This window comes from Mus pahari, chromosome 9 (assembly GCF_900095145.1).
Source record: "Mus pahari chromosome 9, PAHARI_EIJ_v1.1, whole genome shotgun sequence".
Classification (NCBI taxonomy): Eukaryota; Metazoa; Chordata; class Mammalia; order Rodentia; family Muridae; genus Mus; species Mus pahari.
In genome coordinates, this window is record NC_034598.1 from 41,481,817 (window position 1) to 41,508,627 (window position 26,811).

Sequence of the window (26,811 nt, forward strand, 5' to 3'; positions counted from 1 at the left end):
GGGATGGGATAACGTTTAGAACAGAGCACACTCACCTCTTCACGCATCTTCTTTACTGTTTCTCCTTTCTGGAATGGAGACACATAAGGAAGTCTGTCACGGCCAGGTGCACAGAGGGTCCCTGCGTCTGACATAGCCCAGCCCTGGCTGCTGCAAGCTGCTAGTGGGGGGCTGCCTACCTCTGGTCTGCTCCCTGTCTTTGCCTGCCCCCGTGAGTTAGCTGGTCTCTTTACTCACTGGGGCCCACAATCCAGGGGCACCACAGATGAATAAACCGAGGCATGGGAAGGGAGGTACAGTCACCCAGAGGTGGAGCTGGCCATGTGGGTGAGCTTTGATGAGGCTCAGGCCCGTTGTTATGACAGCACTACAGATCCAGTAGCAGGTGTGATGCCTGGCAGGAGCTAGGGTGTTTGAACCAGGCATGCCTCGTGAGTGGTGATCCCTGAGAAGCCCTTCCCAAAGAAACGAGAAGAAGGAGTTGCGACACCGAGCAGTTAGGAGCTTCCCTACTGTACAGGTGCAGGGTTACGAGATAACCAGAATATAGCATCCAGGAGGGCAGCCTCTCCTCTTTCACACGGCTGCAGCAGGCTTTTGATCCCCTGCACTCCCCCACTCCCAGAAGCAGCTTTTGCTTTCCTTATATAAGGAGGACTACGAGAACAGTAATGCTTCCCATGTCTGAGCCCCAGAGGTACTAGGCATGGAGGTGGGAAGAGGAAGCTTCAAAGTGCTCAGTGGGGGCCCTGCCAGGGCCGAGGAAGAATGTGTGTGTGTGTGTGTGTGTGTGTGTGTGTGTGTGTGTGTGTGTTGCACCTAGAGCCAACGACAAGACTCACAGTATAGTAGGTTAAGCAAGGGAGGGGCATGGACAGAGCTGCCAGGGCAGAGCTTCCTGGAACTCTGACTTCCTCTAGGACAGTGCCTGTGAGGGCCTATGTAACTGCTAGGGCTAGTCAGCACTAGGGGGTACTGCTGTCTCTGTCTGTCAGCTTATAGAGAACCAAGAAAGGCACAAGTCATTCAATAATTACCTTCCCGATGATGCTTCCAACTTCCTGTAGGGGGAAAAAAAAATCACAGAGAGATGATGTCACAAGGCACTCTGGGGTTGATGTATCAGGAAACGGTGTCTCTGGCATGAGGGAGAATTAAAGCTTTTACAGTGTTGGGGGTGGAACCAGGGCCTTGTGTACACCAGAGCACCGAGTCATACACCTGTTCCATGGGAGAGCTGAAGCTCTCATCCAGAAGACGTGTCTGTGTTGGGTTGTCCGGCTTCTCTATGCCTAGCTGACCAGGGTGATCAGAGATGGAGCTGAGCTCGTTAGCCAACTGCCTAGGGCAAGGCAGACAGTCAGAACTTTCTAGATAAACAAGGAGAGAGAGTCACCCCTGCACTTAAGGCCTCAAGGAGACCCTGCCACAGATGGACAGGAAATAATGCCCCTGCCTAAGAACATAGCACTGCTACGTTGATTTATGAGGTAGGACACTTGGAGAAGCCCCTGGCACGGCCTCCACCATTCTGCATTTGGATGTCAATGTCCGTGGGGTCTATGATCACCTGGATCGGTGGCCCCAGCCTGTCCCAGCCCACGGGACAGACCCAGGAAGCTCCCATCACAGTCTGTTGCATGGGGCAGGGCTACCTAACTTCCTGCCATGGAAAAATAATCTCTTTCAAAGCCTGACCGGCTCTCAGAATGCCAGAGCTGCTGTTGATCCCTGTGGAGGCAAAGCATGGGCTCAGGAACCAAGAGGAGAGAATGGTCCTGGGTGTCACTCCCATCATAGGAACTATGAGCTAATCTGTAGAGAATCTAATGTGTTGCGAGGAGGAAGGATCGGACACTGTCCACCATGGAAAAGGGATGTCTGGGTGCAAGGGGACATGCTTTCTGGGGAGCTGGATATTCCACAACTGTTGTTCTAGTGGCTAGAAATAGTGCACAAAAGCTGGGAGCTAGATCTCTCAGGGTAGAAGAGGAGAGGACAGGGCACCGGGTTAAGGGCTTCTGTCTTGCTGGGCCGGGTGGGGAGGTGTGGCTCTGACTATCAGGACAGATACCTATAGCAGTCAGGCACTGGGCTATTAAGGTACATGTGTTAGGCCAGCCGGTGTTGAGTAGCTCTAAGCAAAGTGTTGTTTGGACGGTACGTGCAACAGCTTTGTGGGTTTGAGAGTGCGTTGCCTAAGGGGAAGGAAGCACGGAGCAGATCTCTGGTGGCCCGCTTTCTGCCCGACCTCAACCCACATCACCTTTCCATGCATCAGTAGGCGGATGGTCAGGGTTACGTTCAGGCCACCTTCTGAGACCTTAGATTCCATCTTCCCTCCAAAATGCAGCTCAGGGTGGTGGCTTAAGGTGCCGAGGGTACTGTGAGGAAGGATGGATGGGGCCCAGATGGCGTCACCTGGAACAAGAAGGCACAGTTGTGACCACGGGTGCTCTTCTTTGGACCTAGAACCATGCTCTGGCCTCCAGAGACTCAGCCTCCAGGTGAGTGGGTATGCCTGTCACCACCATAGGAGGAGAGGCACAGAGTTGGGTCCTAACCATGAGACTCTAGGAAGATCACATAAGCACTTTAGACTCAGTTTCCTCCATCACAAAGGACGCCCCGCTTAGAAGCCAGACATCTCAAGAAGCTCTAGGGGAAGCCAGTGCTAGGTGAGCTTCCTTTCTTCCTGTGTTTCTTCTGTCCACTTTCCTGTCTCAGCAGGGAGCAGCCTCTAGGTTAGCATGACCTTCCCCCGTTGAGGGCCAGTCTTTGCTGTCAGACATCTAGAAAGGCTCCTATACCCACGCCCCTCTATGCCCAGTTATTGGCAGCCTTCCCTAACATGACTTCAATCTCTGGCTGTAGTTCTCCCACTAAAGTTAAGATGTTCTCCCTGCACCGTGCTGATCTATGCACAACAGCTAGTGGTTAATTTATGGGGCTAAATTAAGACATCAGTTTTTTATCTGCAGGCAGAGATTACAGCTACAGGAGAGTGCTTGTAGAAAGTGACATGATGACTTTGTATCAGTGGCCTGGAATCCGGGATCAGGGCTTCCTGGTGAGCAGCTCTTCTTAACTGAGTTCTCCACAGGCTCTGGGCCAGTACCTTATGAGGCAGCGAGCAAGCAAGAAGATGGCCCACTCCCGTCAGGGAAATAACAACAGTATTAGCCAGGGTAGCATATACACTAGGGAGGTCTAGAAGACACCAGGAGAGGCTGGGGGAGTGGACGGGGTGAGGGTGTGGGGGAGGGGAAGGAGCGGCTTCAGTATGGTTTCTAAAAGCAAGAGACACAGCTGTCCATTCTCAGGATACTCTGGAGCCGGCAAGCATGAGAAGAGAAGACAGATCAGGAATGTGGGAGCTCAGCTCTATGGGTTGGGCTTGGGCAGCACTCTGGAAGTTGCTGTCTTATGTGGCTGCTCACTGCTTTGGACAAAAAGCACAGGCAGATGGGAAGTTCTGCTGAGCGTGGCATTTGTATAGGCCCCAAGGACTGCTGGACCATAGCTCACAGAGAAGGATCTCAGCAGGAGACAAGCATCTGGCTCAGGAGACCCAAGCGACACCAAATGACAGTCTGTGATAAACCAAGCCAAGTCCTCCTTACAGGAAGCCTGTTTCTGCTAGGGTTGATTTGCAAGGGACCATAAACTGGATCACACTGTGGCTAGTCTGGGGCATCTCCTACCCATCATGGGGACAGGAAGGCCCTGTGGCTGTCTGTTACATAAATGTTTCCAGCCCAGGAAGGAGAAAGTAGGTCAGCGCCTGCCCCCGGTGCTTTGGGCTCCAGGCTGTCAGGAGTGATCAGTCACTTGGGCCAGTGCCTTTCTGCATCAGAGGATAAGACAGACACAGACACACACACACAAACCCACACAGAGGCACACACAGAGGGGGTGGCACAAACGCTCAGTAGATTGGGAGTGAGGAGCTGTCCTGTAGAACGGGTGAGATTGTCTGAGTCTCTCAGACTTGGAGATAGAAAAGCATCAATCTAGAGCTGCTGATGGGAAGAGATAAGCCAGAGGTCTGTTCTCTCAGTCAAAGGATCTGTAGGAGGCAGTAAATGCAGCTACACCCTGAAGTGGCATCTCCTAGTCCAGCCAAACTCTCTTCAAAGTAGGGCTAAGCTATGGGAACCTCCAGTCCCAGGGGCAATGAGTCCTGGCTCATGGTAGCAGTGCAGGCTGTAGAGAACCACAAGGGACCATGTTGTCTTGCAAAGCCAGAGAGGGACCGAGTTCTGGCTCAGCAGTATAGACCTCTACCCTTTTGCTTCCCACTAGCTGAAAAAGGCTTCAACAAGGTCCAGAGCTTTAAGCCTTTAATGTTTAAATGTTCTGATTTCGACAGAAAATTGCCTGTCATGCCAAGACCTACAGAGATTTCAAAGTGAATGAAGGGCAAGGTGTAGATGCCAATCCCAAGCTGGCGGAGACATTAATATTAGCTGACATCTGTATGGCAGCCATCTTAAAAATGTTCCTTTGAACAACTAGGAATATTCTTTGTGTGGTAATGTGTGAATGCACTGTGCATAAAGACTCCAGAAGAGGACATTGGCCATTCTTTCCATCACTCTCGACCTTATTTCCTTGAGGCAGGGTCTTGGGGACTTGTGTTCCTTAGCTAGTCAAGCGGCCAGCAAGCTGTGGAGCGCCATCGCTCTCCCCCTCCTGCAGGGCTAGGTTTACAGGGAGCAGGGGCCGAATCCAGCTTCTGTTGGCACTCACATCTAATCTGAGATCTCCATGCTTATACTGCAAGCACTCTTACCCTGAGCCTAGAGATATGTTCTGCTCAACGAGAAGACAATGGCTTAGTGGAGAAACAAAACCCTTACCAAATTAATAACAGATCTAAAGAAAGGGCATGGCAGATGTAAACCATCAATGACAGAACAGGGGTCTAGACCATGGGACAGCAGAGATGGGCAGGTCATGGTCTGCCCGGCAGGGACTAGAGCCAGGCAGGCTTGAGATGGAGACGCTGAAAGGGAAAAGGCTGCCAGATAAGAACTGCAGGGTCCAGGAAAGTAGGCTTTTGGCGAGTTAAGGAGAAGAGAGAACTCCAGGATGAAGAGAAACCAAGAGACCTCTGGAGCTGTGCTCCACTCCAGGAGCACATAGGGGTGGGGAAGTGAGTTTCCTCAAAAGAAGTAGTGGTAGGAGGGGCTAACCCACTCAGCAGGTAAAACATGTCAAGTGGGAAGAAGGGAGATGGACAGGATCAATAAACACACACACACACACACACACACACACACACACACACACACACACACACGGACTCGCCACAGGGAATATCACACTAGTTTGCATAATTAATATGTGCTTATACTCATAATTTTAAAAGAGCACTTTTAAGTGAGGGTAAATACCATAGGCCTCTGTTCTCTTGCTTCTAAAATTATTTCTAACGGCTAAAGTAAAAATGACTGAACTGTCTAATATGAGTCATATCTCTTGGGGCAGGGTAAAGGAAGGAAAATTTTCTACCTTCCCTTCAAACTGATAAAATGATGTCCTAAATTATTAACAAATCAAAATGGAATTTTAAAAAAAGCTTAACTCCCAGGAAGGCAGGAGGAAATCCTAAAAGTCACATAAATGAGAAAATAATCAGAAAACTAAAAATGAAATGACAGGCTTGAGCCCTAACAGCTCAATAATAAAATGCAAATGGTATCATTTTAAAAGTGACAGTAGACTAAAGCATCCACCCCCATGCCGGTGACAGGAGACTGACCACAGGAATGCAATGTTTGCCTTGATGAGTAGGTCTTAAGAAACTAAGTATCCATATGCTGAGGAGTAAAATTGGATTCTTATACCTTTGTGTGTATGTATACATACACATATACGTATACACATACACATATTTACATGTTATATATGTCTATATGTGAGTTATGTACATAAGTTCTATATACATATCTTATATGCATGTTGTATGTATACATGTTATATATGTATGTATAATATAACATATATACATAAACACATATATACATGTATACATACACACATGTACATATATAATATACACATTTCATTTTTAAATAACATATAATATATTACATACATACATAACAAAAACAATGGGTGAAAGATCTCAAACTAGAAAACCACTAGGAAAAACTCTGTAACATCGGCTTCAGCAATGATTTTTTTTTTTTTTAAATAATTCCCCAAAGCATAGGAAACAAAAGCAAAAACAGATAACAGGGTTTAATCAAAGTAAAAAGCTTCTGCTCAGCAAGGGAGACAATTAGCAGATGGAAAAGAATATCTAGAAAGCAAACCGCTGATGCAGTCTGATAGCTAAAATAGACAGGACGTCTCATCACAAGACAGGGAAGGACAGGACGGCAGGAGCTTCAGTAGACACTTCTCAACAGAAGGGAAATGAGAGTCAGGGACCTGCAAAAGCAAACCACAGAGAGATACCACCTCGAGCTGTGTCTTGGGAGCTGGCATCAAGAGACTAAATACTGTTAATAAGGAAGAAAGGGACACTCTGTACACAATTGGTAGAACTGTAATTAGTTCTACTATTATGAAGAATAATACAGAAATTCCTGGAAATGCCACTCTTGGACACAGATCTCAAGGAGATGAAATTAATATGTCAGAGACATCTGCACCTCCATATCCACTGCAGAACTACTCATAACACAGGACATGGGATCGATCTGTGTCCAACAACCCATGATTAACAAGAAAAGGATTGTATATATACACAATAGAATGCTAATCGGTCATAAAAACATCATGTCATTCAGTCCAACACGGATGACCTTGCATGGGATTGTGTAAAGTGAAATCAACTGCACAAAGTAACTTACATGTGAAATCTTAAAGTTGAACTCAAAGACACGGCGAATAGAAGAGTGGAGTGGGGGATTGGAAAATTCCGGTAAAAGCGTGTAAAGTGTCAGATAGGAGAAATGCCTGCTAATCCTGCATCTTATGGCATGGTCACTACAGTTCACAATTTTATACTCTTGAAAATGTCTGGCTTGTAGTGAATGAGTTCACCACAAAAATGTCTACAAGGTGATGGGTATATTAATTTGCTTGGCTCAGTCATTTTATATACACAGAACACTGATAAATAGGACTTGACAACATATGAAACAGTTATGCATAGTAACCAATCTTCCAGTAATGACGTGATCTGGAAATCAAACAGCACAACCCACCAGATTAACAGAAGAAAGAAACACAGAGTTGCCCCAATGTAAAAAGAGAAGCCTTTAGCACATTTCAGGACCCACAGAAGGTGTTTTAAAATGAAAAAGTCCTATGGAGATATAGGAAACACCCTTAAGGACCACTACCAAAGGCCAAACATGGTCCTGCTGTGGCCGGACACAGACACTCACACGCTCCCACTACTCTTGCCTTGAAACACAAGGTTGGACATGTAAAGCTTAATACCCCTGGTACCCGAGGAAAGGCCACACCCTCCTCTTCCTGGAACCCTCTTGCCTTCCCACCTCCATGTGACTCCACCTAGACCTGTCCACAAGGTCTTATCTACTCCTGCCCCCTACTCTCTGGCCCAGCTGGCTGGCTTCTTTGGGGATGACTAGGTTCTCTATGTATGTCTCAGGGATGGCCCTTGAAGGACAGTCTCAACACCCCCATTTTACCTGGACCTGTTATCATCACCAGAGCCTACTGTGCTAGCCCCATCATGTGCTCTTCTTTCTGTGTAGGCAGAGAGAGCTCATGTTCTCTCTTGTTAGTCTGGTTTGTGTTGCTGTAACAGGCTTACCTGGCTCTTGATGGTGATGGCTGGAAGTGCCAAACAGCAAAAAAGTTGGCATCCTAGTGAGACAGGCCTCTGGATGCCTCAAAATACGGCAGAAGGAGGAAATGGCCACAGGCAAAGTCAGCTAAGAACATGGGGGGCCCCCCTTTTCAACCTGCTCTCACTGAAACCACACTCAGACCACAGTAGCTACTTTCACTTACCACCAAGTCCTACTCCTGACCCAAAGGGGCTCAGAGCACTTTTAAGGAACAGGGAATATATACCATGAATATTGAACCCAATTCAATTTCTGTGGCTTCATAGAACACCCTGAAATCAGAACTTAATGTTTTCCACTCTTGAGACTCATACACATCCAAGATTATATATGGCTCCCCATACCTATATCCTTGGATTTAACCAACTGCTATTTGAAACCTTCCATTCTAGGAAGTTCCCAAAGTGTTCCCCAAGGTTAGACTTGAATTTGCCACATGTCTAGCAGCATTCTGCATGCATATCCTGCAGGGCTTTGCTGCTCAGAGAATCTTAGGCTCTCTAGTACACAGCTGGAACATTCCTGCAAATTAGTTTGCCTGTCTTGAACACATCAGATATTTTTTGCTGTTCTTTCCAAGTGTTATGGTATAAAAACTATGTAACATTTGCATTGTATCCATGTATTGTAAGTCACCTGAGGAAAAATATTTAGAAGAATATGCATATAGTATATGTGATACTGTACTATTTTATAGAAGGGACTTGTTACTCCATTTTGGTACCCCTGAGGTAGTGAGCCAATCATCACAGATATGTCTCCATGGCTTCCCTTGGTATTCTTGGCTTCATCTACCCTATGAGGATTCGCTGGGGTCAGTCAGAGTACAATGAGGAAGTATAGACTTGAAGTGTTAGGGTTCAGTGGGAGACGGTCTCAACCACAGCAGGATAAAGCATGTGGAGTCAGAACTGTGATGTCCCAGCCACGCTTCCTCGAGATTGGCAGAGCATCCGGGCATCCAGCCCCATGCCTCCAAGTGACCATTCTCACCTCACACCACCGTTTTCAGAAAGAGGAGATGGCATGCTGCGGAAGAGAAGGGGTCTCCCCAAGGCTAGTACACAGGACCAGGAAGACTGTCATGAACCTAACCCCTAAAATAAAACCCTATGGGAATCTGTCAAGCTCTTGAACACAAAGACTGCTTTTTCTCTCTTGCTTGAACTGCTCTAATGGGAACACCTTGGTTTTTGTCCCTGACTTCATTGGCCTCTTGCTCCATTTTATCATTTCCTTCCTTCTGCATGGTTGCTCTGGTTTTAAATTTCCACAGCTGGAAACTCAGGACTGTCTGACCTTTCTTCTTTCCTAATGAAACATTCCACACTTGTTCTCAAGGCTAGAGTTACTGATATATATATACTCTGAAAAAACTTTAATGCATTACTTTTTTTATTGTCCAAACTATCACTTTCCTTTGATACTTCTTTGACCATTACATCATGTAGTGGTATGTGTTTTGATTTTTCAAGTATCTGGATACTGACAAACATTTAAATTCCATTCTGGCTAGAAAGCAAATTTCATACGATTTCAATTATTTAAAATTAGGAGGCCTTAAAACATTAGCATATTACACAGACTACAAGCTACAAAGTGAATAACCTGCACGCACAGCAAGCTATTCATATCCTTTGTATTGTCCTCAGACTCCAGTCAGTTTCTCCCATCTATTTTCTCTCCATCAGTCTGGTTCACTGGCGTTCATTTGTCTTCACACCATAGACTGGTCCCTGTTACTTCTATTCTGTAACTGAGTCCACACAATACATGACTTTGGTTATTAGATTTTTCAGTTCCAAGACATTTACTTGTTATACCTCCTATTCCCTGTGGGTTGTTTTGCCTTTATATTTATTTCAAAAAGCTGAGTTCTGGCTCCTAGTACCTGAAGTCTCTGGTCAATCTGTCATGAGGCCATCCTTGGCTGGTATCTGTCAATCATTTCTTCCCTCCATAGGTCAAGCTCATTGGGTTTTGGCATTTTAAAGTCATCTGTAGACCATCCACGTACTATCATATGACTCTAAATGTTACATAAATCTTAGGGGGAAGCTCCAGGTGGCCAGGCCCAGGGCTTCCTGTGTGCTACAGTCCCAATGTCAGGGCAGCCACAAGAGGTTCTGCAGTGACATGTTGTGCCGACGTGTGCTGTCAAGTGTCCAGCACACACTGTACTACAGATTATCACAGCAGGAGGAAGGGGGAGGGGGAGGGTCACTGTGTGTGTGTGTGTGTGTGTGTGTGTGTGTGTGTGTGTGTTTGTTTGGTTTTTTTGTCAAAGGTTTTCCTGTGCTGCGTGCCATCAGATCCACACATACAGAGCCTCATCCTGGGTGTTACACACAGTAAGAGATCACTTTCTCTGGCTGATCCTCTGGGAGAGCCCAATACCACCTGGGGAAAGGCCAGGGTTTTAGCTTGCCGGCCACTGAATGTGTCTCCAGGGCCAGGATGAGCTGAGCTGACAGAGACAGAGAGAAGAGGTTGAAGTCTTCTCACCCTGGTCCTGGGCCTTCCTCTCGCCTTCCTCTATTGTTTAGACGGTTCGAGCCATCACTGCCTTGGATAACCTATGTAGAATTTTTTTTAAAAAAAGGAAAGGAGAACAAGTAGTGGAGTCTCTCCACTGCTTCCTAACGGGGCTCCCTCACTGCTGCTCAGATCCAAGTGCAGTGCGGCCTCTGACCTCTGGGCAGAGCTGCCTCTGTGCCCAGGCTGGAAACCAGAGGCTGAGTTCTAGTTCGATGCCCAGTCTGTCCCTGACATTAGTTCCACAAAGCTGCTCTACATATTCTTCCCAGAAGGCACAGTGGGTCTATAGGAAGGAAAAAGCAGCTTGTGTCACCTTTTAACTAGAGTCCAAACCTTCCTTTTTATACTGATTAAAACAGCAAAAATCAGTTTATAACCAGAAACACTATAGTGAAATTCTGAAAAATCAAATTTCCTCATCACTCTTTCAAATAGCACTCAAGCCAACAAATGCTAGTAAAGGAGATGCTACTGTAGCAAGAAGTGCTGGGTAACTGTACAGCTGGGCAACTGTTGGCCGACTGTATGGCTGGCCAACTGTAGAACTGGGTATCTGTCCTGCTGGCCAACTATTCTGCTGGGCAGCTGTAATGCTGGGTGGCTGTACTGCTGGCCGACTGTCCTGCTGGGCAGCTGTCTGTGGGGCAACTGTTCAGTGGCAGCATCCAAGTGTGATTGGTGCCCATGAGTTTGAGTATGTGTATACACATCTCCTGTCCTCTGTGCAGATATGCCTCCTGTCCTCTCTCAACAGCTCACCTCTGCTTTACATGGAGCAAGCAGGTGCTAGGAAGATGGTCAGCAGGCAGATTCCAGGCCAGGCTCCTCACCACCAGCAGGCTGATTATGCACTACTTCCATATAGCTCAAAAATGAACCTGTGCTTCAGACTGGAGGAATGAGACCTTAACATTGTAAATGTCCTGATGGCAAGATTTCTCGTAGAAGGGAAGCAGATTTCAGGAGAAATGCAGAAATAGTTAGCATGCAGCCTGGATCTTGCACCAGTAATCACTTCCTCGGTGGGTGCAACTTCCCAGAGTCCCTCATTATAAGAGCTCTCACCAAGACAGCACTGGCAGCCATACATCTGTGGCCATGCAACCATTGTGAGTGCTGTCAAGGCCAGTGGCTCTGGCCTGCTCTCATTATCTGTGCTCTGTTCAGGCTGCACCCAGGGCCTCAGCTGTCTAGGAGGGATGTGGGATGGGGGCAAAGCAAACAGATTTGATTTATTCTGTTTAACAGCTCACTGCCCACATCAGGGTGCATGAGGCCACGGCAGCAGAAGCCGACAAAGCTGATTAGCTGCTTCATTCTCCTTGAGAGACTCACAATGTATGTAGGTCCTTGAGGCCATCCAGGCTAAGGGAGATTTCTGCAATTTAATGCTCTTGCCAGTCACAGTTAGCATTAGAAAGATGTTCGGGACTTATACAACCTTGATTTCAGAGAACATCCTAAATAGCCTGTTCAGTTGTCACTCAAGTGTCAGGACAAAAAGTGACAAGGCTAGGAGCATTGAGCTCAGCCCTTTTGCCTTGCTCTGGGGGCTATTCATGGGCCTGGCCTGGAACCTGTAGTGCTCTCTTCTTTCGAGCAATGGGCCAGGTTTCAATGAGTGCTGCTGACAGCTCTAAGTCCTATGATAATAATAATAATAATAATAATAATAATAATAATAATAATACCATCCCAATATGCAACCCACATCAGTATACACATCTCTCTCAAATGTCCCCATTTTAAAAATACTGATATCTTTAATGTGGAGGCTAAGCATAAGAGTTGAGTCCTCTGACATTACAGACACAGAGCTGTATCTCACATTCAGGGTGTGGCAAAGCCCTGTCCACCACTGTGTCCAGAACCCCAGGTAGCAGAATCTCTATGCTCTTTGTCTCTCCCAGACCCTCTGGTTAAAACAGGAACTCGATCATATCAGGGGCCTTCCATAGGTCCACAACAAATAGATTCTGGAACATTCCATATCACTCATCTTTCTATAGTTCTCACCAGGGATCAGGCATGAAGAGTGGGTAGATACAGCCATAATTATAAGTGGGGCACTGTTTGGTGGATAAATCAGACTTGGGGCTAGGACGGCTTAAGACAATCATGGTCCAAAGTCAACACTGGATCCCTGTCATGTCTTGTAAATCCCTGTCATGTCTTGCAAATCTATATGCTTCTTAATGACCAAAGCTCTAGAAGAAAAAAGGTCAAAGTCTACACTCTACAGAAAGTAGAAAGAATTTCCTATGGCTCCAGCATCCCTGGGAAAATGAAGAAGAGGATGGGGTGAGACATCCCCTAGGCAGGATTGGTCCTGGAAGATCATCCAGGACAAGCATCTTGAACGTCAAAGGAACAGTTTGACCCCTGCTAGAAGATGTCTGTGAACAATGAAGCTGGGAGCAGGAGAGGCCAAGCTGGGCTAAGCATTGTAAGACAAAAGTAGCTGAAGCCCATGGAGACCATTCACCATGCAACAGCAAAGACCTCATGTCTTTTAATCTGATCTGAAGGTTACTGTGCAGCTCAGCACTGCAATCTGGAACATACAATGGCCTAAGGACATAGCCGATGATTTCAGAGAGCAATGAAATGGACCAGGGTCTGCAGAGCAGGGAGGCCAGCCAATCAGAGGCCAGGGACAGCTAGGGTTAGATGTAGCCTTCAACAAGAGATCTCGAGACATCTCCAAACCAGGTTGGAAGATCTAATTAAGTACTGAGTTGGCAACTTGCATGCGATGGGCTACTTTGGAGGTGGCAGAGCTCTCTACCTTGGACTTGGGTGGTCCAAGAACTCCCTCTGAGTGTACTTTCAGCCTGTTTGAGGGCCACACGTCCAGATATGTAACATGTGAGGACCTCCAGGGTATTTAGTGGATGTGCCTTTCCACTATGGGCATGGCGGGAAACTGCAACAGAGGATAGGTGGGCATAGGAAGGCCCAAATGACCTACAGACGGCAGTCATAAGGGATTTTATCAGAGTGACTAAGCTAACATGTTTATACCAACCTAGGTTAAAATTTAAAATTTTAAAAAGATACTATTTGGAAGAATTTTAAAAGAAAGTTCCGAATTTGGGAATAACCCTAGAAAAGTGATGTACAGAATTTCTACATAGAAAAGCAGATTCAAGAAGATCCAAGAGACTTAAATAATTAGAGGCCGAGGACATTAATTCTTTCAAACTCATCAATAGAGATAGAGAGTCAATTCTATAGGCAAATTCATTTCACATTTGAAAAACTCATGGGGCCAAGAACAGTAGCCAGAGAACATGCAACATGAACCCGTGACTTCAGTCCTAGCCTGCAGCTCACTGTCCAGGGCAGCACTATGATGCTACCATTTGGGACGGATGCTGAGAAAGAGAAGCTGGGAAGACCTCCTGTTTAGGATTCTGCACACAAAGCCTCAGTTGTATGTCTGTGTGAGATGTGAGGAGAGATGAAGAGATGGAGGATGTAAGAGACAGAAACTGGTGCTCAACATCTGGCAAGCAGGGGATGGACTTTCAGGGCGTAGCACTCAGCCAACTGGGCAGGCAAGTAGAACACGAGGCCTGAGCACTCCCTTACAGAGTCTACCCTCAGGCCAGCCTCAGTGGTTCCAACAGAAAACATCAACTGGAAGCCTTGGATAGCACATCGTATAAAGGAAGGAAAAAGACTCCTTAGACAAGTGGTTCACAACCTACGGGTCAAGACCCTTTTGGTGGTTGAATGATCCATTCACAGGGGTCATGTACGACCATTAGAAAGCACAGATATTTACATTACAATTCATAACCACGACCAAATTACAGTTATGAAGTAACAACAAAATATTTCTATGGTTGGGGGTCACCGCAACAGGAGGAACTGTCTTATAGGGTTGTAACTTTAGGAAGGTTGAGAGCCACTACCTTAGACCTAAAAAGCTATTAGAGGCCAAGACAAAGACTGAGATGATGAACCACATTAGAATTCAGATTCTCTGCGTCCACAGACACTGTCAACGGGGAGAAAGGCAGCCCATAGGCAGATGTTTGCTGCATGGGCCTTCACTACTAAGACTTCCAAAGCAAGGAACATCTCTATGCTGCGCATGGAGAAAGAGGCAAGAGCCTTTAAGAAATACATCATGAAGATGTGTCCGTATGACTAGTATAGTTGGCCCTCTGTGTCTGTGGCTTTCACATTCAACCAACAGATTAAAAACTATTTAGAAAAAATATTGGACAGAACTTTTTTAAAAAAAATAGTATTTCTTTAGTAACATAGTATGACAGCTGTGTACAGAGCATTTATAGTGCATTAGGTATTCTAAGTTACCTAGATATGATTTAAAGCATATAGAAAGGCTTGTGAAAGTCCCATCAAATATTATACCATCTGACGAGCATCTGGGGAATTCTGGGACATGTGTGAGGAGTTGTGGAGTAGATATGTGACCAATACTCTAGGGGATGTGGAGGGATGGCTGTTTCTCAACAGTTGGTCAGCCTCAACAGTTAAGAGGAAGTGCAATTTAAAGTCACCACGTCAGTCAGCATGTGACGACCAGGATGGCTATACTACAACAAAATCTTATCAGACAGACTAGAAAATTGCTTAGCAGGTTTAAGGCCACACTGCCCTCATCTCCTGGGGACCCACATGATACAAAGAGAGAACAGGGACTCCACCACGTGTGTTATAGCACATGAGCATCGACATGCACGCCATCCATAAATAAATAAATAATCTAAAATCGTAATGGGAAGGCCTGGGGAGCAGTGGCACAACGAGGAGGCTGGTCCCTTCCTCGTTGCGTTCCAGCGTATGCTTGTTTGGGAAGGCATTGGAAAAACAATGAAACAAACCATGCATGTCAGCTAAGATCCAATCCCCGATTCTGCCTAGCCCAGGAGTTCTCAACCTCCCTAATGCTGTGACCCTTTAATACAGTTCCTCATGTTGCGGTGACCTCCCCCCAACCATAAAATTATTTTCGTTGCTACTTCATAACTGTCATTTTGCTAGTTATGAGTCGTAAATATCTGCGTTTTCTGATGGCCTTCAGCGATCCCTGTGAAAAGGGGTCAACTCCAAAGGGGTCTCCACCCACAGGTTGAGAAACACAGGGCTAGACAGAACTAAATGATAATAGTTTAAATGAAAATATGTAGGCTCAGCAGTACATAAGTAGACTAATGCTACACAATACCTTTGTGAAGTTTATTCTTGGGGTGGACAGGCAAAGTAAGATCAGGTTTTCTGCTCATGTGACCAATACAGAAGAAACTCGGCAGCCACACAAACTTTAGTAAGCAGTGTCTAACACCGACAGATGTTTGCCGTGTGCTGGGCACTGTCCCCACCACATCTGGGTGAGGAATGCAGCAAGGGCAGGTAAGAAAGTGACACAGATCACAAAGATCTCCATGGAGGTCAAAGTGGGGCAAGGGAAGAACATGGAGCCCAGCTTTCCCAGGAGGGTGTTCATGGCAAAGCCCCGGGCACACAACCATCGATGAGCTTAGAACCCTCATTCATCAACAAAGACAAAAATCATTGATTATGATTAACCCTGACAGAGGGAAAAAAACGAACAAACAAGCTAAAGTAGTTTGATAGGTCACCTCTTTGTGTCACAAGGTCTGGGCAGTAATATCTCACTGTTGTCCTGCAAAACGCATATTACTTCAGATAAAATAAAATAAGTCAGAAAACATATAACTGAGACCATTAAGAATCTTTCTAAATGATTTTTTTTTTTTTTAAAGGAGAAGGATGAAAGACTGGAGTGAAAATAAGATTACAGATAGAAGCGACGACGAGCAGGAGTAAGAATGTAAAGGGGATAGAAATGAGTGACGCACAGAAAAACTACTGCAAAGTAAAAGAAAAATGCAAGAGAAACACACTAGAGAAATAAAATGTAAAAGGAAATTTGGACAAATCTGAAGCAACATAACAAGTACAAAAAAATTCAAGAACAAACAGAAACTTGGAGTGTGACTAATTATACAGGATCAAATTAAGGCTCTAAGCCCCCGTGAGCTGACGACTGGCCTCTCGGCAGCACTGATCTAGAAATGGTCTCACTGAACCTAGGGGAAAGCAGCCTGCGACCCAGGCCCCCGAGGGTCGCTTAAATTCACAGACTTGAGGCTCGGTGACTAGAGTCAGAGGCTACAGTCATGAAAGTCCCTAAGACCCCTGCCTCCCACTCACATAGTCCTGCACCCGAGTCTCATGGTTGCCAAGGACCTGTGTGCACGTGCACAGACATCAGTATCCTGGAGGTGTCACCTGTCCATGTGTGCCACAGGGCATCTGCTGGGCTCTGGCAATGTCCAGGCTGGGCTGACTCAGTAGGGAGCTGTGCAAAGGCAGCTCAAGGATTCAGCCTCCATGCCTCGTGACAGCACCAAGCTGCCCCACTTCCCGCATGCAGCTCAGGATTAGATTTAATCCCCAGGACAGCAGTGCCCCAGAGGTGCTCTGGCTTCAATCCGCTCATGGCCTAATCCCTAAAGCCTCACTCGCTGCTGCTGCTGCTGCTGCTGCTGCTTTAATTTATTTTGGATGTATTTGGCTTTTTTTTTTTTTTTTAATGTCAGTGTATGTGACAAAGAAATAGATGTGGAGATGAAAATTAAACTCTGAATTCACTTGCCAAAATATAAATGTAGACGTCTGAATTTAAAAATTATGTAAGCAAAAAAAAAAAAAAGTTCAAAGCCCCAAGCTAGGTATGTAGGTTCTTACAGCTGAAACTACTGGATTCCATTAGAAGGAGGCAGGTTGTGGAAGCTGCTAAACAAGAGCATTGCTGAGCAAGATCTAAAGGAGACGCCATATGATCCCCACCAGAAGCGATGACGCAGGGAGTTCTAGTATCAACTCCAGTTCACTTCCAGGCCTGTCCTTTCTTCCTAATGCCATGGGCCCAGGGTCTTTGGACACTAGGAATTGTTCACTGGATACAGTCCCGAGGACCAGTCAGAAACAATGCCCAGTCTGTGAAGAGATATTGGGACCTTGGGGTGTTGCAGCTATACACCCGTGAGTCCACTGTTGGGCTCAGCCAACAACAATGTCTGAAGCCCAAACACACGTTTCTAGTTGTCCAGAGCAGGGGCTTCTCTGTATGTGGCTGTCACAGTAGAGTCTTCTTTAAGACCGACAGAAATGTCAGCAGAATTACTCTGAAAGATACTCCAGCTAGCCACATAACACACGTCCCAGTAGCTAGGCCTTGCCGAGGCCTGCCTTGCACAAGTATAGCACTGTATACACGCCCGGGACTTACACTTTAGGTGCAGACACAATCATGGCCCAAGTTATGAAGAAGGATAGCTCAGATGTCACACAGCACTTACTGTATAAAACTAATTTGTAACCTAGAACATTCACATCCAAAGTGAGGCATTGCCAGGCAGCCATTGATGGCTCTCACACAGCACCACAGTGTTCTGCAGCATCCTCTGTCCCCTCCAGGCCTGGCCCTTGTGACACTGAGACTCTTCCATGCTGCTGTGTAACAGGAGTGTGTCTCAGTCAGTATCACAGATCTTATTGCAAGCCAGAACTCCACAGCATGACCACCACCACAAGGCCACTGTGTCTCCTACTGATGGTGTCAGTAGTCACTAGTTTGGGCCAGAGAAAAAAGCCACTGTGGCCTGCAGTCTGGGTGTCCATGGGGCCATGCCAGAACTCACTTCACCCAAGTTTCACATATCCTGATGGTGAGAATTAAAGGTCTTCCTTATGTTTATTTATTTTGCGCTTTTTTTTTTCCTTTAAAGATTTATTTTATGTATGTACACTATCACTGTCCTCAGACACACCAGAAGAGGGCATCGGATTCCATTACAGATGGCTATGGGCCACCATGGGGTTGCTGGGAATTGAACTCAGAACCTCTAGAAGAGCAGCCAGTGCTCTTAACCACTGAGCCATTTCTCTAGCCTCTATCTATCTATCTATCTATCTATCTATCTATCTATCTATCTATCTATTAAATAAACCATAATGTGGCAAACATTCCAGACATAGATATCTTTGCACAATATGGATTAATCAGACAAAAGACTTGGCTTGCAGCAAAAACTGTAGATCCAAAGGGTATTTACACTAACATGTTGGCAGACTTGACCAGCCGTGTTCTACAAAGCAGTGCAGTCCACACCTGAGCAGGCCTGCAGGGTATGTGGGTCTGTGAGTTCATTCCCACTGTGCACTCCCTAAGAACTGCACACTGTCCACTTACAGTTCTGTGTTTTGCTGTAGTATTACTGCATTTTGAAAGATGCTACCAAAATGACAAGCTGGCAGAGTTCCTGCACACTATAACACACTCGTGCCTTCTGGGGGCAAGGGGTTGCCTACAATGCCTTTTCAAAAGGACATACAGTAAACATAAAAATTCTCTTCCTGTAGTTCATTATTCTATCCCAAAATGTGTGTAGAGCTTGAAATTTAGTACTTTAAAAGGTAGATTTCTAACTGACCCAACAGCATTTATTGACTAGCTTATTCATTCTTACTGAGCTAAATGTCAATTTAAGTAGAGCAAAACGAAACTAGACATTCTCACCTGTCTCTGCCCTTTATTCCTACTCGACATTTTGATTATTCTCTTGTATGTGACACACACACACATGCATACACACATAGACATGCATGCATGCATATATGCTCATAACCATGCACCCCTGTGGAAACCAGAGGACAACTTCGGATGTTCCTATGTGCAACCCTCTTGCTTTTTGAGACTAGTCACTTACTGGCCCAGACCTTACCAAGAAGACGAGGCTGGCTGGCCAGCGAGTTCCCAGGGATCCACCTGTCTTTGCCCCTTCAGTGCTGGGGTATTTATGCCTGGTTTTTTAATGTAGGTTCTGGGGACTGAATTCAGGTCCCATGAGTACTTTACTACACACACGTATGCATAGCAGTCCTGATAGCATGTTCTTATACAGGTTTCTTTCTCTCTCCATCCCCACAGTGTTAGAATGATTATACGCCATATCAGCAGCTTAGAATGGGTGTGCCTATGCAGAGGAAGAGAGGGAGGCAGGCAACTTTCAAAGTCCAGCACCATGAAGCAGGAAGAGAGTTCACACCCATGCAGTCCTTAGCTTTGCCCTTGAATCCCGGCCCCAGACAGGCCCTTTGTTCAGTAAGACCATCTGGTTAGAGACCTCACGTGGCTACTCCAGTCTCCTCACCTCTCTAGGCTATTCCACTGAGTGGCTTTTGAACCCTCATCCCAAAGGAGGTTCCTGAGTCAGCAGGGGCCACAGCTTCTGCCACATCTTTCCTGCCCCAGCACTGGCCTTGGGTTTATGCTAGAACTCTTCTTCAGTTCTAGCACACGGGTTCCTGATCTCCACAAGCCTCTGAGCCCCACTCAGGTGCAGATAGGACAACCTGTGTCCTATCCTACAGAAAGCTCTGGTTGTACAACTGAAGCAGCGTGACTTGGCCCCAAAGGCCCCACGGAATGGTCTGCTTGCACCTGACCATGTAAACACTGGCAGCATCCTCTGCTCTCCCAGATCTGGTACTCGGGTAGACCTTCTGCACCCAACTCCTGCTGCCGTACCAGGGGTTCTCAGACCAAGAGTGGCTATTACATGTGGTACCTGAGAGGCCTGTCTTGCCTGGCTCCAGAGGTTCTAACTCCACTGATCTAAGGGGTAAGGGGGGAATCAGCATCTACAGAGTCATTAGGGGTTGGTGGAGATGCAGAGGTCACACCTAGACAACCAGAGTAACCATGATGTAATGCAGAAACCATAATTATAGGGTTGGGGGAGTTGCTGAAAGGGAGGCTAAGTTCCATGGAAGAAGACCTGCAACCTCGTCATGTGTAAGAAGCATTCTCCCAATCTATCCCTAAGGGGTCTAAAGCAGCAAGCAGAAATCAGTCAGTGCAGACCTTCAGAGACTGGGCCCAGCTCTACCCATTGCAGGGGACCTAAACACTATCATGAACCCCAATTAATGTGACCAGTGGAACCCTTGCCCCAGGCAGCTTCACAAGGCCATAGTGCTGTCAAATGACAGCTGGGCATTTTCTAATCACAAAACTGGGATGGAGCCACTCGGCAGGCACCAGAAGCATGTACTTTTAGGGACCTCCTGACCCCAACTCTCAATACGGAGACATTAGTCCTCTGAGTTCTCTGCCTTCTGAAGCCTTATTTCATCAGAGTAGACATGTCTCATCAGGTGGCTCTGGCTGGGCAGTGCTCCCTACTCCAGATCCTCCCCAGGTTTCTTTGCCCAGTGGAAGAATGCTTTGTTAGGCTTCTGGCCTATGATCAGGTCCCAGCTATCTCCTGGAATATTGCATCCTTCTCATACACAGAATATGGGATGATAACTTGTTTCAGACACTAGTACACCCAATTCCACAGGGAACCCTTCAAGTCCCACATCGATCACAGCTCAACACCATGAATATGATGAGGGTAGTGTGGACAGGAAGGGCCATTCCTGTGTGTGTGTGTGTGTGTGTGTGTGTGTGTGTATGTGTGTGTACGGTAGGACAGGCACACAGGCAGGCACTCCAGCCTGTATTAGGGCTCTCCTCTGCACAGTACCACAGGGCATGGCTCTATTGCTTCTGCATAGCTATATTTGTATATCATTTCTAATGGGTACAGTAAAACAAGAGTCCTAAAGCACCCAGATCCCACCACTGGGTTCATTTCCAGAGGCAGCAGGCCTCACCCCTCGCCAGAGAAATGATAGCAAACATTAGAAGTTGAGATGTCATATGAACATGTATGGGTGTCACAACTGTACACCTCTGTCTTCACATGTTATAGATGAATGCTCATATTAAAAGCCTGATTTCTGGGATACATGTTACATAAAGGCACAACGAAAGAGAGGGTGTTCAAACTGCATCCGTGTATGGGTCTTTCTCCAGGCATCAGATTAATGGCCACAAATGTGGAGAACGTTACACATTTCTACTTAGTCAAATAAATAAAAACCCCAAACAAACAAACAAACAAAACTCTATGTTTCCTCAACATTGAAAAGTAGTTAAATATTCTTTAAAACAACAGTTCTTAACTTTTCTAATGCTGCGACCCTTTAATACAGTTCCTCATGTTGTGGTGACCCCCCGAAACCATAAAATTATTTTGTTGCTATTTCACAACTGTATTCTTGCTACTGTTGTAAATCCTAGTGTAACTATCTGATACGCAGGATATCTGATATGAGACCCCCAGAGGGGCCACGACCCACAAGCTGAGAACCACTGCTTTAGAATGTCAACATGAGACTGCAGGTTGATTGTACCAGGAGTCCTTGTGAGCTTTGCACAGCTACTGTACCACACAGAAATAGACAACAATGTAAAACCCAAAGTGTTTGTGTATATTCTTACAATGCTGGCCATATATCCATGTCCCCTGGAGAATTACAATAAGCAAAAATTTCATCTGAAAGGAAAAAGATTTTCCTGGTGGAACATACTCACATTAAATTGTTACAATGCTTGTTTTAGTACACTATTTCTGGAAGTATTTCTCTGGGTCTGAATATGGCAGACATAGCCAGATCTGGCAAGCACACACATGCTACAACTTGCTTGTCAAACACATACATCGGAACATCCTGAGCACATTTGAACTCATTTACAAGACAGGCAAAAATGTGAAATTTTATTATTTATAACCTGTAAAATGCATATTAATTTTTAAGATTTAAAAACTATTACACACTCTCACACATGCTCAACATGTGTGGATCACATTCAATGACGTGCCCTGCAATAAAATAACTAGTAAATGCTCAATATAAATATTAAACTCCAAAATGTACAGATTCCATTTATTAATAATGTGTGTGCATCAGTCTTTTGATATTTGGACTTCCTAGTGTTCTTACCCATGGAAGAAAATAACTTTCCGAGTAACTTCCGAGGCGTAAGTCTCCAACAAAGACAAGACTGAAGGAGCTAGTTAAGCCAGAGAGCATCAGGTCCTTTTTTCTAAGGATGCTCATATGGCCAAGGATAAACATTATATTCCCTTCCACAGCTGGCATTTATGATAGACAAAGTATCTGTAAGATTGTATGCTTATTATTTTTTTGTAAATAATGTCATCTCAATAGTAAAGATCATTAGAATGGCATTGACTCTCCCTAAAAACCGGCTTATGAAAGCAGAGGACCCAATATCTAAATGTCTACCGCCGCTGGCACACACAACCCAACTCCACTCTTCCCACTGCCCAGCAGCTCTCTGTGCACCATTATGGCAGTTCCTTTGGTACCTTCTCCCAACGCATCACATATGTGACCTCGGCATGCTCCACCACAGCACCTAAAGATCTGAGCTAGGACTTAGTCTTAGCCACCTGTCCTGCTCCATTGACCGCTCACCCAGGCCCACAGAATCCCCTTACCTCAGAACAAAGCAGCCCTGTGGGGTCAAGAGGATCAAGTTGGATGTGGGAACCAGACAGATGGTTACTCTCCCCGTTTGGAGAAGATGAAATGCTAACAGAGAAAAATTAGAGTGATGTTTTGTTCTCAACCGAAAGAGGCCACCCATCCCATTGGCCTGGGGTGGGAACCGCGTGACATCGCCCAGGCACATGTGACCTACTTTTCGCCCAGCTCCCCTTGTGCCCTTGGAGGGGCACCCAGCACTCGTGGCTGTCATTTCAATGGCTCCTACCCCCAACAGGACTGAACAAGCCAGTGTGCCTGCAGGACATATGCATAGCAGCTCAGCCTGAAATGGGGAAGGGGGATTGGCTAACATTAATCCCGACATAGCTGTTCATATCAGCCATTGTCATTGTGCTGACCATCCACATACAGCTTGGGCAGAGGTGGGTCCCCAGCCACTGACTATGGGGTTGCCTCAGATTGATTGGAGACATTTACAAGTGCATAGAAAATTCCTCACCAGGATTAGGTATCCAAAAGGATCCAGACTGGAAATTCATGCCTTCCCTACTTTTAATTCATTGTAGTCAGCCCTGAGAAGCAAGTCTATGCACACACTCGGAAGTAGAGGAGCACGCTAAGTCATTTATGGTGGTCCAGATGTGGGCTGTGATATGCTCAGGCAGGATGCAGGGACCGTGTCAGGACCTCTAGGCTCAAATACCTGAGACCTAAAAGGAGGGGAAGGATGCATATTGGCCACCATCGACCTGACAGTTCTCCTATCAAGCAGGAGAGAGTGGCTATCCCACGCTACTTTGACATTGATATGTTAATTTTATCCCAGCCACGAATGTAAGATCAGAGGAGGTAATGACCAAAAGACAAGTAAGCATATATAAGGACAAGGCCAGGAAGAGCTATGGGTACACTAGAAGGCAGACTGCCCAGCGAAAAGAGCTGGTCACTGTGAGCACAGAAATTGCTAGTAACTCTGCAATGTCCACCACAGCACAGAAAAGGAGGAGGAGTCCTGAAGCCTCACTGTGCTGGCTGGTTTTGTGTGTCAACTTGACACAGGCTGGAGTTATCACAGAGAAAGGAGCTTCAGTTGGGGAAATGCCTCCAAGAGATCCAGCTGTGGGACATTTTCTCAGTTGGTGATCAAGGTGGGAGGGCCCATTGTGAGTGGTGCCATATCTGGGCTGGTAGTCTTGGGTTCTATAAGAGAGCAAGTTGAGCAAGTCCAGGGAAGCAAGCCAGTAAGTAACATCCCTCTATGGCCTCTGCATCAGCTCCTGTTTCCTGACCTGCTTGTGTTCTAGTTCTGACTTCCTTTGGTGATGAACAGCAGTGTAGAAATGTAAACTGAATAAACCCTTTCCTTCCCAACTTGCTTTGTCTTGTGATTTCCCTGTCATGTATTATTTATAGCATATAATTTCTGGGTCAAAACTATATAAATTATGTCAGGGATGCATTGCAGGCATCCCTGCTGGTCTCTGAACAGCCACTCATTCAGGGAATGTGTGCCTGGGAAGGACCATGGACCTTCACATAGGGCTCAGCAAGTCCTAGAGGGATGTTCTGGGCAGTGCAGGGAGATGACTGGAGGAACCAGGTCCTTCATCTTACCTGGGTATTAAGGTAGACAACAGCAGGAACCTAGCCAGGACACCGACCCAGCAGAGACTGTGTTGTAAGAGCTCTGACCTCCAGGCGTACAGGGCCCTTAACATCTTGAAATCAGAGTTCTATGATTACCTCTATGGGACCTTTACAAGTACCACAAAATCAGCCCCTTTAACATCGCCTCCTGGTTCATAAGGCCCACCACATCCCTGTCCTCTCCAAGCATATAGACGTATTCTACCCCCGTAATTGTGGGGGTAGGGTCGTGGGTATAGGGAGAAAGCCTTCAATGGTGTATGGCTAGCAGCTTGCCCGTATAATCTTCCCACACTAAGTAAGCTCTTGCCTATGCTGCTGTAAGTAATTCCAGGAAGTCATTAGTGCGCTGAGACACAGCTGGATAGACTTATCCCTTTGGTCTGTCATTGCCTTCTCTTTCTGGGATGAATAAAACAGGCTCTTCAGAAAAAGCCACATGGCATCGGATGAGCTGTGTTTGCTCTCTTTTGTCGCACACCCACGCCCAGGACCCTGACTCTGCAAACCCTCTCCCACCTGTCCAACAACTCATAACTCTACTGTCCAGCTTAGCCAGCAAGGGCTGAGCCATGAAGTTCCCTGGGGACTGGTAAGGTCCCAAAGCGGGGTGCAGGCCTGGCCAGAGGAACGGAGGGAATGGCTTAGAGATTGCTCCCCAAAACATTTCTCCCACTTGACCAGAGTGATTTCCCCAAGAGCTAACCCTCCAGTCAGTTGCTCTGTGGTTCCACTACTACCTGCATAGAGGGCCTAGGTACTGCTGCATGGGCCCTTTCTGGGAGTTCCCATGGGGCTTCAGATCAATATGCAGGTCTGGGCTGCCATGAGCCTATGGGAGGCACTGAAAGAATAGAGAGAATAACCTTGTGGCCTTCTCTCTCCACTGTCTTTTGCTTTCCAAAACTCATGGTGTTCATCCAAAGTTGCAATGAGCGGTAGAAGTCTTTATTTACTGCCACACGCCCAATCAGAAAGCACCTGACCTTCTTATTATCCATACCACCAGAAAGCATTATGAATGACAATAAGCAACCCGAATTAAATAATTCTTTCTACCATTGTATCAGCAAGCAGAAAATCAGAATAAAACCCCATGGCGACCAGCAGTGTTTGGGCAGAGACTTCCGTTCTCCAGCCCCTAAACCTGTGCTTGCCTCATGATTCCTGGTTGCTCAGGCCAACTGCAGGAGAAGGGTCCAGTCCATGTGGGTAGCCTCTGGGGTGGACTGGGCTTGAGGGTGTACTCACATAATTTGCTCACAGCTCTGGGAAAGAGTCCAAAGTATATACAGAACCTCAGGGCCCAGTGGAATAGAGCAGGGCAAGACAAAGAACAGTGCCATTGCCAACATGAGTGTTCCTTAAATCTGAACCTGGCCTTGCTACCGCCATGCCCGGTGAACGAACCAACAAACAGCAGGGCTTTAGGGCAACTCACCTTCCCCCATAGGCAGGCTCTATGGTTCAAAGCAAGCCCATAGATCCAAATGCTGAAGCGCACTGTGGCTCAGAGCACTGGCCACCGAAACTGGAGGTCTCTGGCAGGGCTGGCTTGGCTGGAGCTCACCTACCTGAAAGAGAAACACAGGTGAGTACTGAGCTCTCGACTCCAGGGCCTTGACCTCAGGACCGGCAGCCTTTCTTTCCCCACTCAGCAGAGCCATTCAGATATTCAAATGTCTCTGAAATGACCAAGGCTAAGGTCTATATGGGGAGGATATGTACCAACAGGGATGACCATGGGATGATGCCAAAACAGTACAATAGAGGCAAAGGAACACAAAGAAGGTGTCTATTTCACAACAGGTTTCCCAGAGGAGATGCTATGAGCACTCATATGACTGATCTGCTTATAATACTTAGCATACCTGCCTTCTACTTACAATGTTTAGCATGTATGTCTTCTGCTTATAAGCTCTAGCATATGTATCTGCATAGGCACTGAAATGACATTGATTAGATACATACTAAGTGTTATCTGGATTTCTATGTTCCCAGTCCACACATGCGAGATCACCAGGCTCCTCATTGTCACCTTGCAGGGTTGCTGCCAGACACTTGTCCACACTGCCTTCTCAGCCTCAGCCTGTGCTTCTGGCCTTTCACTTTGGGAATCCAGATTTGGTGCCAACACCAGACGCTTGATTTCTGGTTACATATATCACTTTGTCATTATGCTCCTTGCTGTTTGTTCTATAGGTAATATCTACAGCATGCATGCATGATTCTGTTCTACAGGTAATATCTACAGCGTGCATGCATGATTCTGTTCTACAGGTAATATCTACAGCGTGCACGCATGATTCTGTTCTACAGGTAATATCTACAGCGTGCACGCATGATTCTGTTCTAC

At 46.2% G+C, this 26,811-nt stretch overlaps 1 protein-coding gene across 13 annotated transcripts in view; it reads right to left on the bottom strand.

Moving 5' to 3' along the window:
- Pcbp3 (poly(rC) binding protein 3) overlaps nt 1-26,811 on the bottom strand; it is a 268,573-nt gene that overhangs the window by 36,660 nt on the left and 205,102 nt on the right. For 11 of the 13 annotated variants that reach the window (XM_029542528.1, XM_029542527.1, XM_021204317.1 and 8 more), the window contains 4 exons: nt 25,897-26,029; nt 2,267-2,421; nt 1,038-1,061; nt 36-68 (listed from right to left, as the gene is read on the bottom strand). In XM_029542528.1, coding sequence (XP_029398388.1) covers nt 36-68; nt 1,038-1,061; nt 2,267-2,421; nt 25,897-25,906 — 222 coding nt within the window. In that variant the 5' untranslated portion in view covers nt 25,907-26,029. Of the gene's footprint in view, nt 1-35; nt 69-1,037; nt 1,062-2,266; nt 2,422-22,798; nt 23,120-23,307; nt 23,815-25,896; nt 26,030-26,811 lie in introns of those variants that run through there. The other 2 variants (XM_021204321.2, XM_029542531.1) reach the window with 2 other exon arrangements.